The sequence below is a fragment of the Scomber scombrus genome, chromosome 17, assembly GCF_963691925.1.
Source record: "Scomber scombrus chromosome 17, fScoSco1.1, whole genome shotgun sequence".
NCBI lineage: Eukaryota > Metazoa > Chordata > Actinopteri > Scombriformes > Scombridae > Scomber > Scomber scombrus.
The window spans coordinates 14,074,824-14,088,330 of NC_084986.1; the positions used below are offsets into that span (position 1 = coordinate 14,074,824).

The following is a 13,507-nucleotide window of genomic DNA, read 5'->3' on the forward strand; positions in this document are numbered from 1 at the left end:
GGCGGGGAGGCACTACTGACCAAAATATGTGTATTATAACTTATGTTGCCTGTGGACCAGCTCTAACTGAAAGTTTGAAATTCTTAAATTTCAGTGAAGTGGGAGGATACACTTAAAACTACCTACTGCATCTGAAGTCAGGTTACTCCCTCCATAAATATTACAAACTTTGATAGTATCTGACCTGTGATCAGTAGCTGTGTTCAAGCAGTGTGTGAGTGTGTGTGAGAGAGTGTGTGAGCTACTCCATGGCTGCAGCCCAAGAGTATCCTGTCAACAGGAACTCCTGGATTTGATATGCACCCGCCTCTGGCCACAGAAGGAAACTGATTTGTTTGTAGTGTGTGTTCAGTGGTTATCTCTGCTCTTGCTCACAGATGTGCTCAGAGGTTCCAAAAATGTATCCCAAACTGTTAAAAATAGGACATTTTCCTCCTCTGGATGAGTGTAATTGTGACATAGGCACTTGCATTGAGAAGTTTCAAGAAAATTATATTGCTGAACTGCAATTTTTTGGAATTGCAGCTGTTGGTTAAAAAAAAAGAAAAAGGGAAGAATATAGACTTTTACTGAAATGTGAGTGTGGTGTTTTCCTTGACATGTACCCAGGTGCTATGTGGAGTTCAGTGGAAATCTGAAGACGTAATAACGTGTGGAGTTTGGATATTAAGTAAACCACAACAGGTTAGATAAGTTTGTCAGGTAAGGTTTTCCTTGTTCACTAGAAAACGTAATTAAGGTTGCAAAATCTCTCTGTCATCACTGCATAAGAGGAAGAAGATAATGGAATAACAGTGACGTTTCCTTTTAAGATTACTGTGTTTTGTTGTTTGACTAACTTTGACCTTATGTTACCCAATTGACTGTTGAATGGTGATCAGTTGTTCAAAAACTAATCATGAACTGCACAATGAATAATTTATGATTTGCCCTGTTAGTTCAACAACAAATCTGTCAGGGGAAAGTGTTGTTTTGTGTTGAGGCCACGCAGTTTAAGTAGTTAGTGGCGTTGAAATGCTGCGCTCCCTTTCCTACAGTAGTTCACGGGGCTCAACTTGCAATCAAGGAGGAGCCGAGAGTCCTCCGGGGTTTCTCCTGGAACCTGCTCCTCAAATATAAAGCGCTCCCCCCATCCACCAGGAAAGACTGAATCATAACTCACAAGGAGGAGCCGCTGCGTGAACACATTGTGGTTTCTCCCACAACCTGCACTGACATCTGACTGCAGCCTGTAGCTCATAGTGATCTCGCTGGATTTTTAAAGAGCATTTTCTGTATGTTTTCAGCGCTTTAATTAGCCTTTAGATTGTAATCAGAGCCAGAAGTCAACTTGTCAAAGAGAGAGCGAGAAGCGCATCTGAAGTTTGGAGAGGAGAGAGCGCGCAGATGGCAGCCCTCATCAGCGCGTACTCGTCATGGCCGGAGTCCTTCGAGTGTCCTCCAGGAGATGGAGACGTGCCCGACGGACACGGCCCGCACAGGAACCCCGTGGACAAGGCGCCGGAGCCGCGGATCAGACGGCCCATGAATGCGTTCATGGTCTGGGCCAAAGATGAGCGCAAGCGGCTGGCGGTTCAAAATCCAGACCTGCACAATGCCGAGCTCAGCAAGATGTTGGGTGAGACAAAATTAATGAAAGATTTATCACGGATTATTATTATTATTGTTATTGTTAGTATTGTTATTGTTATTATTAGTATTAGTATTAGTATTTTTATTGCTAATTTTTAAAGCTCTCCATAGAGTTTCCCATCCATTCAGGCCTCGGATGTTTTAATAAAAGTTATCTCCAAATCCAATGGGACAGGCCTACATTTAAAACTAAAAAAAATGTTTTTCAAAAGTTCTAAGAACAAACAACAAAACCACGTTTTTAATCTTGGTGGGTTATAAATTAATCTTAAAGTATATTAAACTTCTCATCCTCTTATTGTAGCTATAATTGCGTCCTGAAAACCCCACGAAATTTCAGAAATTAATGTTGCGAACCCGTAAAATTCCCGTAAAAAGAGTACATACGGAGAAAAGCATACAGATGTATCATCTTGTTTTTGATTTACTTGGATCACTGTTTATAATGATAATCTCCAGATCTGGCACTCTAGCAAATCAGAAATCATCTTTAGGCCAATTCCAGGACAACACACACAGAGAAACACAGACACAGACACACACACACACACACACACACACACACACACACACACACACACACACACACACACACACACACACACACACACACACACACACTATTGTTTATCTCAAAAACTATTTATTAAATGCCATTTTTAAAAATTAAAATAAGTTTAATGTTGAAGTTAAAGAAATGAGTGTTTCCTTTCATTTAAAAAAATGTCACGTACCCATGATGTATAAATGAAAAATAGTGTTTTCAAAACAAAATTGCTCTTATTTCTGTTTTATATCTCTTTTGTATAATTTTGTAAAATATGTTGTGATTCTATAATTATTCACATTAATTTTATAACTTAATTATCCAATAGAATTGCCTACAACTTTAAAAAAAAGAAATTATTGTGGACCTTTTTATGAATATTTTACAAGTTGAAGAACTTGAGTGTGAACAAAAGATGTTCAGTTATATTGTGGTGATTATAGATGTGAAATAAAGAAAAAGATACAACAGTGAACAGGGATTTTTTGAACCCGATTGAGAATTTTTAGTCAAAATGTAACATTCTGCTATCTCCCCTTTATGCAGGCAAGTCATGGAAGGCCCTGACTCCCCCTCAGAAGAGGCCCTATGTGGAGGAAGCAGAGAGGCTTCGGGTGCAGCACATGCAGGACTATCCCAACTATAAGTACCGTCCTCGCCGAAAGAAACAGCTGAAACGCATCTGCAAGCGCGTGGATCCTGGCTTCCTCCTGAGCGGGCTAGCTCCTGATCAGAACGCCCTGCCTGACCAACGGGCCCTCTGTCACCCCCTTGACAAAGACGCGGGCAGCCCTAATGGTGTGGGCGGTGGCTTTTCCAGCTCCAGCCCTGCTCTGCCCAGCGTCCGAAGCTTCAGAGACCACGCCGGCTCCAACAGCAGCTTTGACACCTACCCCTACGGCCTGCCCACTCCTCCTGAGATGTCCCCTTTAGATGCCGTGGACCATGAGCATGTACCCCCGTCTTATTACTCCACATCTGGAAGTTCCTCTGTCTCCTGCTCCCCAAATGAGCACCACCAGAATGGCATGGGCAGCCCGCCCCCTTACCACACTGACTACACTCAGACCCAAATCCACTGTGGGGGCACACACATAGGTCACATCCCTCACATGTCCCAAACTGGTGGCAGCGGAGGTGGACTGATCTCCGGCCCTCCTCTGTCTTACTACAGTACCTCGTCTTTCCCCCAGATTCACCATGGGCTCCACCAGGGCCACTTGGGTCAGCTGTCCCCCCCACCAGAGACTCAGGGTCACCTGGAAACTCTAGACCAGCTGAGCCAGGCTGAACTACTGGGTGAGGTGGACCGCAATGAGTTTGACCAGTACCTGAACTCCAACGGGAGCGGGTTCCACCCTGAGCATGGCAGCAGCATGACTGTTACAGGACACATCCAGGTGGCGTCTGCCACCACAGCTTGTCCCAGTAGCACCACAGAAACCAGCCTCATCTCCGTGCTGGCGGACGCAACGGCGGCCTACTACAACAACTATGGCATCTCTTAAGCTATGTTGCAGCACCCATTATACTTGTGACTGATCAGAGACACCACAAGGTTTAAAATGGGTGAAGTCGAGTTGGGATGACGTTGCACTTGGGTGCTAATGAGAGACAAATTTCTGTGTTTTTACTGAAGAAATTTCAAAACTCCTTAGTAGCATCTACGGGGAACTTTATCCCACCACGATTAAAACCTGAACTGATTACTGAGCAATTCGATTGTCTGGAGCCGAGGGAAGAACAAAGAGCAATCGGAGGAATGTGAAGAAAGGGAGATGGACACCTCAGGGATGCAGACACAAAACACTATATAGTATGTCACCTCCAGCTGTCATGAAATATCCAAACCAGAAGAACAATTGTGAAAAGACTTGTTGTCTATTTGTAAATGTCACCAGTTACTGTTGCCACTGATGCGTGTACAGATGCTCATTAGATGCTAATTTAAGTCCTTTGATGTTTCGCATAAATTCTAACTGTAATGCTACTATCGATGCTTTCCATTCGAATGTTTGTATTATTATGTTCTCACTCTCATTAGTTTGGGAGTCTTACCTCAGTAGTTGTAATTGAATGAGGTTTTAGTTGGACATTTCTTATGCAATTTAACAAAGACGGTGTATAATGAAGAAAAAAGGCGTTTATACTTCTTATCAAGTACTTAATAATATATAATCATAACCTCTACAATGAAAAATAATAATGGTAAGTATAACTGTATGCTGATTTAGGTTTGTGAAAGACAATAATTTAAAATAAAGTGAATTTTTTTGTATTAATGTGCTTGCTACTTAGATGATGTATCTACAAACATGCAAAAGACTTCTTATTGTTTCATTATTATCATCAGGAGTATTGGTAATAATTGAAAAACTTAAAAGGCATCATGCAGTAGCATATCAAACACATTTCTACTCATATGTAGCACGTAATCAATACAATCAGATTACTAAATAAAACAAAAAAAGAAGGATGTACTCCTGCTTGGTAACTTTTGAACACTGCAATTTTCCATACACAAACGGGAAAAAGGGATCATCTGTCCATCTTTGAATTAAGTGTCACACCATGTATTCTTCTATTTCGGGCTCTGTCTAACTGTTGTACTGCAAGTGGCCCATTCTGACACCCACTCCCCTGCTTGCTTTTTCCACCCTCCATCATCCTTCTCCATCCGTCTCCTCTCGCTTTCATTTCATCCCGGTTCAGAGGATTAGTGTAAAACAGGCACAGCCGTCGCCACCCGCCTCCATCTCAAACGTCTTTTGTTTTCCTGGAGTCTTATTCTGGGTGCCATTCTTAGGCACGCTGGACCCCCCCAACCCCCACCCCACACTCCTTCCACCCCACCCCCTCACCCCGTGTTATATCTTGCTGATGCAGACCTTTCGTAATCTGTGCAAAATAAATAAAAAAATAAATCCAGAGGCCTCGTTGACTGTTTTACACCCTCCTCATTTTTCTCTCTCTCTCTCTTTTTTTCTCCTCTCTCCTCTCCTCTCCACTCCTCCCGTCTCACCCTCTCTGTTCTCTTGAATTTTTCTTTTTCGATAAAAGGAATTTGGGGGGCTTTTGACAAATCCTGGAGTCTGGCTGGTCTTCCTGCATTTTTTGGGAACGGTTGAGTCGTGCTTCTTGTAAAGAGGATGTGGCGGAGGAACAGTGTTTCCTGACTGATAAGGGAAAAGCCTCTCTCCGTCAGGATGTTTGGGCCTGGCTGGGCCCTGCATTAAAGAGCCAGAGAGAGGGAAGGGAACCCGCTGTTCAGCTAGCGGGAGGAAACACTGCCGTGCTGATTAGCATCTTACTTAGCCGTCTTTACTTACCCAACATTTTTCAGGAGAGGTTTTGTCAACCTGGCCTGTTGTACCTTGCCGTCACACAAACGCACACGATAATAAAATCAGATGATTTTGGTGAATAAATGTACACAAAAGTGCCTTTTCTTAGCAGCTATATTAAACACTGATCTTGTGTTTTTGACAGACCTTCACAACGAATGTGATTAAACTGACCAGAATGACAACATTCATCATGTACCAATGTGTGCAGCTGGGTGATGTTGTGCTCATTTCTTCGGGGTTAGATCATTACCCTTTGTACCTGTGGGGGTTCAAACTCTGTGGAGGGTCTGTTTGAGTGTGACCATACTGTATTTTGGATGCGGGAGACAGCCTGGTGGTGCCGCAGGCATACGAGGTGAGAAAGTAGTCTCTGAGTTGTTTGGGGTCAGCTCCGGGTGCTGCTACAGTCTCCCTTGGTAAAGATGCCCTGCAATGTTTCAACAATCACATCCACCACCTCAGGGAAGGACACTGTAATATGGACAAGGACAAAGCATCATCATGTTAGACTGCACACAAGAACCTCAACTTAGGCACGAGATGTTACACTTACTAAAATTATACATATGGTGTTGCTGTTTTCAGACTGTGATCAAAATAAAAGCCATTTTGATATCTAAACCATTAAGCATTTAGTAGTTTCCAAAGACAAAATAGTAAGCACTGACCAGTTAACATTTCTTTTGAATAATAACATCTATAATTTTAAATTAAATAATCTAAACATTTTGATTTTGATAAAGCAAACTAAATCCCTTCAGTGAGATTGCCAGAGTAGCTCTAGAGAAGTATTTGCTGAGATTTGCAGATCCTGTGACTTTTAAGTTTTCGGGAAGTGAGGGCAAAACACTCAACGTAGCTGCAATAAATCAACAGGAGAGGAAAGAGAAAATAACGTCTCAACAAACAGTGGCATGACATTGTTGTGCACCATGTCAACATTGCACTTTATACACACAGGCACATGCAAGAATTGTGTGTCAGGGAGTACATACCATCCATTCTAAAATTTGACTAATTGAATCTCTTATACACTTGCAGGATCACAAGATTTACAATATTTGCGAATATAAGGATATAGGCTGAACAAACAAAAGAGCCTCCTCTTGTTATTTCTCTCTGATTGCTGGCTGGCTCAGTTCCAGTCTCAGGTCAAGCCTGTGGAATGAGTCTGTCAGGTAGTCTGTTATGTTTCCTATTTCCTTCTCTGCCGTCATGTCACTTCCCTGGGCAAACAAACAACTCGGTGGTCTAACACCAACTGTCAAGGTAACAGCGTTGAGGCTCGGTGTGTGTGGACGGGGCCAGAGCCTGCACAGCTGCGTAAAGTATTATCCATCTGCTGGGATTGAGGTGAGCAGTGATCACTTTAAATATCATGTCCTCCAGAGGCACGGAGGAGGCCGACTGTCTGGTTGGTCCAGCGTCCATTGTGTAGCCAGCGAGGGAGCGTCCAATCACGTCATATCTGGAGGTCCACCGTTTGTGCTATATGACGTTCTTTGCGTACTAACTGTAGGTCAAGAGGAAGTGGCTGATTTGAACTACGTGACTGAGGTGTATTAATGTCTGAGACAGAGATGCCCTTCAAACCTACATGCTAGGATATATTATTGTGTGTTTCAGTTATTAGTAGAGTACCAAATATTGCTTCCATTAATATTAGAAATTACAAAACCTGCAAAAGCAGCTGCATAAACCACAAGCATTTTTTTTTTTGCAGCTGAGGGAAGAAAAGTTATCGTTCCAAGTGATTCTGATGGAATAATCAGGTATTTTCGTGTTAAGCCTTGCAAACAGAAAACTACAAACCCATTACCACTTCCTCCTTACGCTAAACACAGTGAACTTAACACCAAATTAAACTACCCTGTATGACGGATAAAGACACACTTACAACAGTAAATACTAAATGTTGTTGGAGTGCATTTCCAGTTGGAGTGTGTTACAGCAGCATAATAACCTGTTTACAATTTCTACTTGGCCCTAAATCTGGCCAAAGGAGGAAAAGAAGGGGGGGGGGGGGGGGTGCACACATCTCACAGCAAGGGATTATGGGTGCAGCTATTCTTCATCTCATTGTGGCTCAACAACAGGCAGAGTGTGTGGTGGCAGGCAGGCGTGTACGTCGCCGGACGAAGAATGGACCAGACTCGTCGAGGGACAGGTGCCATGTGGCAGAGGATGTGCAGGGACACAGATGGGGACCCCTGGAAAACTTGGGGGACTGTGCGAGCAGCCAAGGGCCTCCCACCCGTACCTGTTCTGTGAATGCTGCAGCTGAACAGGATCCGGCACCTGTTCTAAGCAGATACAGACGACCAGCAAAAGCACAGAGGGAGGCCAGCACATGGCTGCCAACCCAGGGAAGGAGAAGGCTAGATTTCCATTTACCCATAAGCACGGCCTGATTACCAAATCGGTGCAGGCAGGAAAGCTTGTGCTCTACTGCAGAAAGGATTGAGAATTGCTTTTCTTTCCAAGAGTATGCACATTTCAGTAAATTACCAATGAAAAAAACACTAGTTGTGCATTCAAACATTTTGCCTTAAGTGAAATCAGCGTGTGCCACCCAAAATGGAACAGAATAATGATATGAAAGAAGTTACAAAATAGTTTTGATTCAGCACAGATTTATAAATATTTTTAAGACGAGCGGTGTAAAATTGCAGTGGATGTCCTATTTTTACAGCATGGCCAGCAGTGGTCTCTCTCTCTCTCTAATATGGCTTTCACTGGTCTATGTATGCTGCAGCGCTATCTGGCTTGTTTTTGACTGCTGCAGATTCTCCCTGGGGTGGTGTAACTCTTCACCTCAATGTGGAGGAGGATGTTCCTATTGTGCTTCCTAATTGCAATGTGGTTGTTCCATTTAAGAGATAGAACATCCTTATCTGTTCCGCGTGTGATCTTGTATTGTGGGAATCACTGGTAGAGGCACTAGGTATTTTGATTCATGTTTTAATGGAACTAATTACAGTATTTAATCCAAAATGTCAATTTTCTGACAGACAACTAGATTTAATCAAGGCCAGGGTCTTACAACTGAAACATGACTGAAATTCTAAATAATTTGACTGATTCCTACTAAGTTTATAAAATGTATAAAAATTGTCATCTCCTGAGATGCTGCAGTTTACACTTTATATAACAAAATATGACCCTGACCATTTGAACACTGCTTTTTTTAACAAGGCGAGGAAGATATGTCTTTGATCTAAGTCACTCCCCATCTTTTCCATTTTAGTGGGTCTACATGCTTCCACCGAAAGTCTGACTCCGTCATCCTGCACCAACAGTGTTTTCCCAGCATGCATCCTGAAAAGCAGACGCACTAATGATTTAGATGAGTGATGTTATAAGTTCAGCTGTGTGAGAAAGCCCCTTTTAACAGCTACTGTGCAGGATAGACAAAGCAAATGACTGGGCTGCCTGATGACAGCTTGTGAGACTTTTTGAGAGTCATCAAGTTTTAAATATTTCAGCAAATAGCCTGCATAAAATGAATGTCCAAATACAATATAACAAGCAAATCAGATTGTGACACAAACAAGATCGGTCCTAACAGTTATTATTAATTAATTATTAATTAAGTTATGGTTAATATTGATTGTATGTTTTTGTAGCATATTGTTCTTTCCATTTATTTCATTTTGCATTTTTTCACCCCATTTCGTAGAATAACTTAAGTGCTACAATTCTAAAATAATGTATTCATTTACATTATTTCAGTAATTTTTCAAATATCAACAATTTAAGAAAAAAGTATTTTTTCCTATTAAAGAAAATAAACTGATTTGATTTTGATTGGATATAAAGTGATGCCTTCTATTTTAATCAAAAGTAACATGATCGAAATGTTTGCAGAATGCAATAGAATATTATTAATGTCTTTTGGTTTCATGATAAAGTTTAAACACTGTTTAGATTTAATCTACTGTATTACAAGTAATGATACAATGATTGGTTCATGTTGGTTATTAAGCATAAATATTTGAATGTTAATATTTTGATATTTGTGTAAAGTGAATCGGATCAATGCTAACAAATTATTCAAACTAGAATGGACACAATACAATGTATATTATTGAATTTGTCATACTCAAAATGCCAAGAAGTTCAGTCAACAAAAAATGCATTGAAAATGTTTTCTGTTCAAGTAACAGTTTTTACAATTAATGTTTTTGCTGTAGGGAAACAGTATCTAATAATTAGTTCCTAGATGTCTGTGAATCAACACAGTGATCACTTTCTTATTGAATAACTGGTTATATGTCCTAAAGGATGATTGTTGTTATTGTTGCCGTCAACATTTTGAGGATTAATGCTGTCGTAATTGACATTCCCTGCTCGTGATTACGAGTATGCCAAACAGCAGCACTCTACAAAGTCATACAATGCTTTGCAGCATGCCACGTCCGTCTCCTCATCCATTCATTTTCACTTGGAGGATCAAATAGTTGCGTGTAGGCGTATAGGCTGAACACAAAGGAGCTGGTCTGCAAGTCGACAGTACAGTTAGAAAATTGTTGTAGTTGTGAAAATAAAGGCACACATCTAAGAAATATGTTTCCTTGAAAACTTGCTCATGAGTGGGTTATCAGATTGTGATAATATTCAATCCAGAGCAACTGAAATGCTTTGAGGTAGATTCCTGTCATCTACCTTTGACACTGTAACACAAAGAAAATAAATATGGATCCATAAATAAAGTTTATGTTTATATTTACAAATTTATCTTAAATGAAACATTAATAAAATAAATAAACAGATATGCATTACAAACAAAGATTTAATTTTGTTTCTTGTGTATCATAAAAGAAAATCAGTTTTGCAGAGATGAAGAAGCAGTGTGTTAGAAAGCCACATCTTCTAATGTCACCATTTCACCTTCCCAACCCTGTAAAAATGTCCAATATGTACACATAAATACACAAATTGGAGATGGCTACAAGAAAAATGTAGTGTGCCCCCTACAAAAAATTAAAGCTGCAACAATTAGTCAATTGGTCGATTGACAGAAAATTAATCACAAACTATTTGATAATCAATTCATATTAATCATATTAATCACATTTTTAAGACGATATGTCAAGATTTGCAGATTCCAGCTTCTTAAATGTGAATATTCTGTGGTTTCTTCAGTACTTTATGATAGTAAATTGAATATATGTGGTTTGTAGGCTATTGGGAGAAAGATCAAGACATTATAGGTTGCATCTTGGACTTTGGGAAACAATGATCAAAATCATCACCTATTAATCAATTAATCAAAAAATCAACAGAATAATTGATAATGAAAATAAAGTTAGTTGCAGCCCTACAAAAAATGTTTAAAACACTTTATTGGGTTTTTTTGAGAGCAATTGAACGATTGGAGATGACTCCAATAATATTACAAATCAATATCATTGTCAGCCATCGATGGCATTTAGCCAACAATCTAAAAAACTAAATATACTTAACATGGAGAACATATAAGTGTCAGTAAACTATTTTCAGGCAGTAAATGATTCTTTAGTCAAGTTACTTAAAAACTGGGTTTCCTCAATATCTGGAGTTCCCAGATATGATAGATGACAAAAACTCTAGATTTAAGTTTGTTTACTTTCACCATACGTGATTTTGCATTCAAAACTACTTGTTACTTTCATTTCATTTTATTTATGATAAACCTTTGCACTGTAAGAATTTAAATGTCACTGGTGTAGTGTGGATCATATTATTATATATATACATTTTGTGGAAAGGATGGAATACAGTAAATGTTTAATTTCTATACTGGTGGTGGCTTTTGTTTTTTTGTTTTGTGTCCATTCATTTTTATCACTTTAGGAAAAAAGATGCAATACACATATTTAAAAATGCTTACAGGATGTGTTTCGGTAAGGAGAGCTGTTTCCTTCATCATTTAGCTTTTAACCCCCTAAAGGCCTGGTAACTAGAAGTGCAAGATTCGTGTATCAGTGATGCAAGTTCCTACATACAGGAACAACAAACCTCATTACCAGTGCTTATTCAGAGATAAAGTACGTCAGTCATGACACACATCATTTCCGTTGCCTTGATGTTCACTGTTTACACTCAGAATTTCTGGGTAAGACTGACCTTGGCAATGGGTCACTCTGGTATAATTTCCAAGCTCACTCCCATTCCTCCGACCTTACATTACGAGAGTAATATTCGGGATGTTGTTGATGTCTGAGCTTGAAGGAATCCCTTCCTGCTGGATGCTCAGCCCCGTTTCCTTAAAGACTCAACATCAAAAATGAGACATTTGGAAATGACTCACACAGTCGTCCCCAGAGTTCAGACACTTCAACTAAAGTACCATGTTGACAGGTTCAAAACAGGATATGAGCTGTATAGGTCTGTGTTTATTACAGATGGCAGAATACTTAAGAGTAGTGATAGCTGAAAGCTCTGATAAGCAAATAAAGCAGCTACAGTCACGTAGCCTCTGTTGCACACAACCACTGGACTCATAAACTGGTAGCACTAAAAATATCAACTTACAGAGTAAGCATTATACATTTGTCAACAAAGCAACTATATTACAAAAGACTAACATGCAAACATAGTTTGATTTAAAAGGCTATGTTACGGTTAACTTATACCTTTCAAAACTGACCAATTTCTGCTTAGCGGTGGGATAATCATTCTAAAGTGCCTCTCAAACATACATAAATGTAGGATATGGCAGTGTTCACCAACTCTGCTCCTAGAAAGGGTAGCTTTTGGGAAAACTTTTGGATGAACCATATTTTACTCTGATGCCATGTAATTATATTGTTAACTGGCTGTGTGCACCCCAGGTGCTATCATGCCTTATTAACCTAATGAGAACCTAAAATTGGTAGATTTTTGGTGATTAAAGCTGCTTCCGAGCCATACTTTTTCTACCCCAAAACATACAATAATATATTATTTATATTCACGAAGCTTTGAACTAATTCTACCATCAAGTGTATAATTTTGATAAAAGGTTTGATTATATTATTTGGTTTCTTGTCATTCACATCAATAGTGTCTTACAAAATGAATTGCGCCTGAAAACATGCAGTACCAGTCAAAAATTGGGCATTTGAATGGGAAAGTGTGTCCAAACATTTGACTGGTACTGTACCTGTTGGCAAAGGGCCTGATTTCAATATTAGCCTGAAGCAGTTTCTGGGAGTCAGCATCTATCGGCCATGAGAGGAACTGCAGCCTTAAACTCCTTCCGTATTATAAACTACTATCAAAGCACATGTAAGACTGTTAGAGGTGGTACTGTGTGTGTGCTCTAGATAACGGTGCAGTCACGAAGGAGCTATTCACGGTGTCCCAGGTGTGTAACGATAGGTTTCCTATCATAACATAAACACGTTAGCTTCCTGAAGCTACATCCTTGCTTGCTTGTTCATGAGTCAGTTGAGCTAAAGTTGCATTCATAGTCTTTGTTGTTCCATTTATATTTGTAGGTTTAGTAGTCATGGCTCCTGATTTTTATAACTTTCCAAACGCAGTAGTCCCATTCATTTTTATTTGTATTTAAGTAATTAAAAACATCTTGACGTATTGACGTCAGGATGGCCGAGCGGTCTAAGGCGCTGCGTTCAGGTCGCAGTCTCCTCTGGAGGCGTGGGTTCGAATCCCACTTCTGACATCACTTTTTTTTTTTTCAGTGTCTTCCCCGATTAAAATCAAAACCGGCTTAGGTTTCCTTGTCTAAAATGTTGACCAATGTCATTCGTGGCTCCAACATTCTGCGACCAATCATCTTGGCGAATTCTTCACAGCTGACCAATGACAGTGACCAATCACACTGGAGAAATGTTGAGGCGGAGAAGGTATAATTGTGTTTATTTCTGAAGGGTGCGTTCACCAACCCCGGACACTGTCAAAGCTAAGAAGGTAAAGGCTGGTTATGTGTAATGAGAAGAAGTTATTCTCATAAATAAGAAGCCTATGTAGTTTATATTATATTATTTTCTTCACA

The 13,507-nt window shown here is 40.0% G+C and overlaps 1 protein-coding gene and 1 non-coding gene across 2 annotated transcripts; both read left to right on the forward strand.

Moving 5' to 3' along the window:
* The first annotated feature begins 1,163 nt into the window (after positions 1-1,163).
* On the forward strand, positions 1,164-5,005 carry sox7 (SRY-box transcription factor 7). Its single transcript, XM_062437126.1, has 2 exons — positions 1,164-1,618; positions 2,726-5,005. Exons 1-2 carry the CDS (start codon positions 1,387-1,389, stop codon positions 3,685-3,687), a joined length of 1,194 nt encoding a protein of 397 aa, XP_062293110.1. The 5' UTR covers positions 1,164-1,386; the 3' UTR covers positions 3,688-5,005.
* Positions 5,006-13,091: 8,086 nt separating this feature from the next.
* Positions 13,092-13,174, forward strand: trnal-cag (transfer RNA leucine (anticodon CAG)). The gene has a single exon. It is a non-coding gene; the product is annotated as a tRNA-Leu (tRNA).
* The last annotated feature ends 333 nt before the right edge of the window (positions 13,175-13,507 follow it).

Bases quoted from the DNA above. Each gene is read 5' to 3' on its own strand.
- sox7 (XM_062437126.1), top strand. From the start codon at position 1,387: ATGGCAGCCCTCATCAGCGCGTACTCGTCATGGCCGGAGTCCTTCGAG. The intron at 1,619-2,725 runs GTGAGACAAAAT...CCCTTTATGCAG, and splicing joins CGAGCTCAGCAAGATGTTGG to GCAAGTCATGGAAGGCCCTG.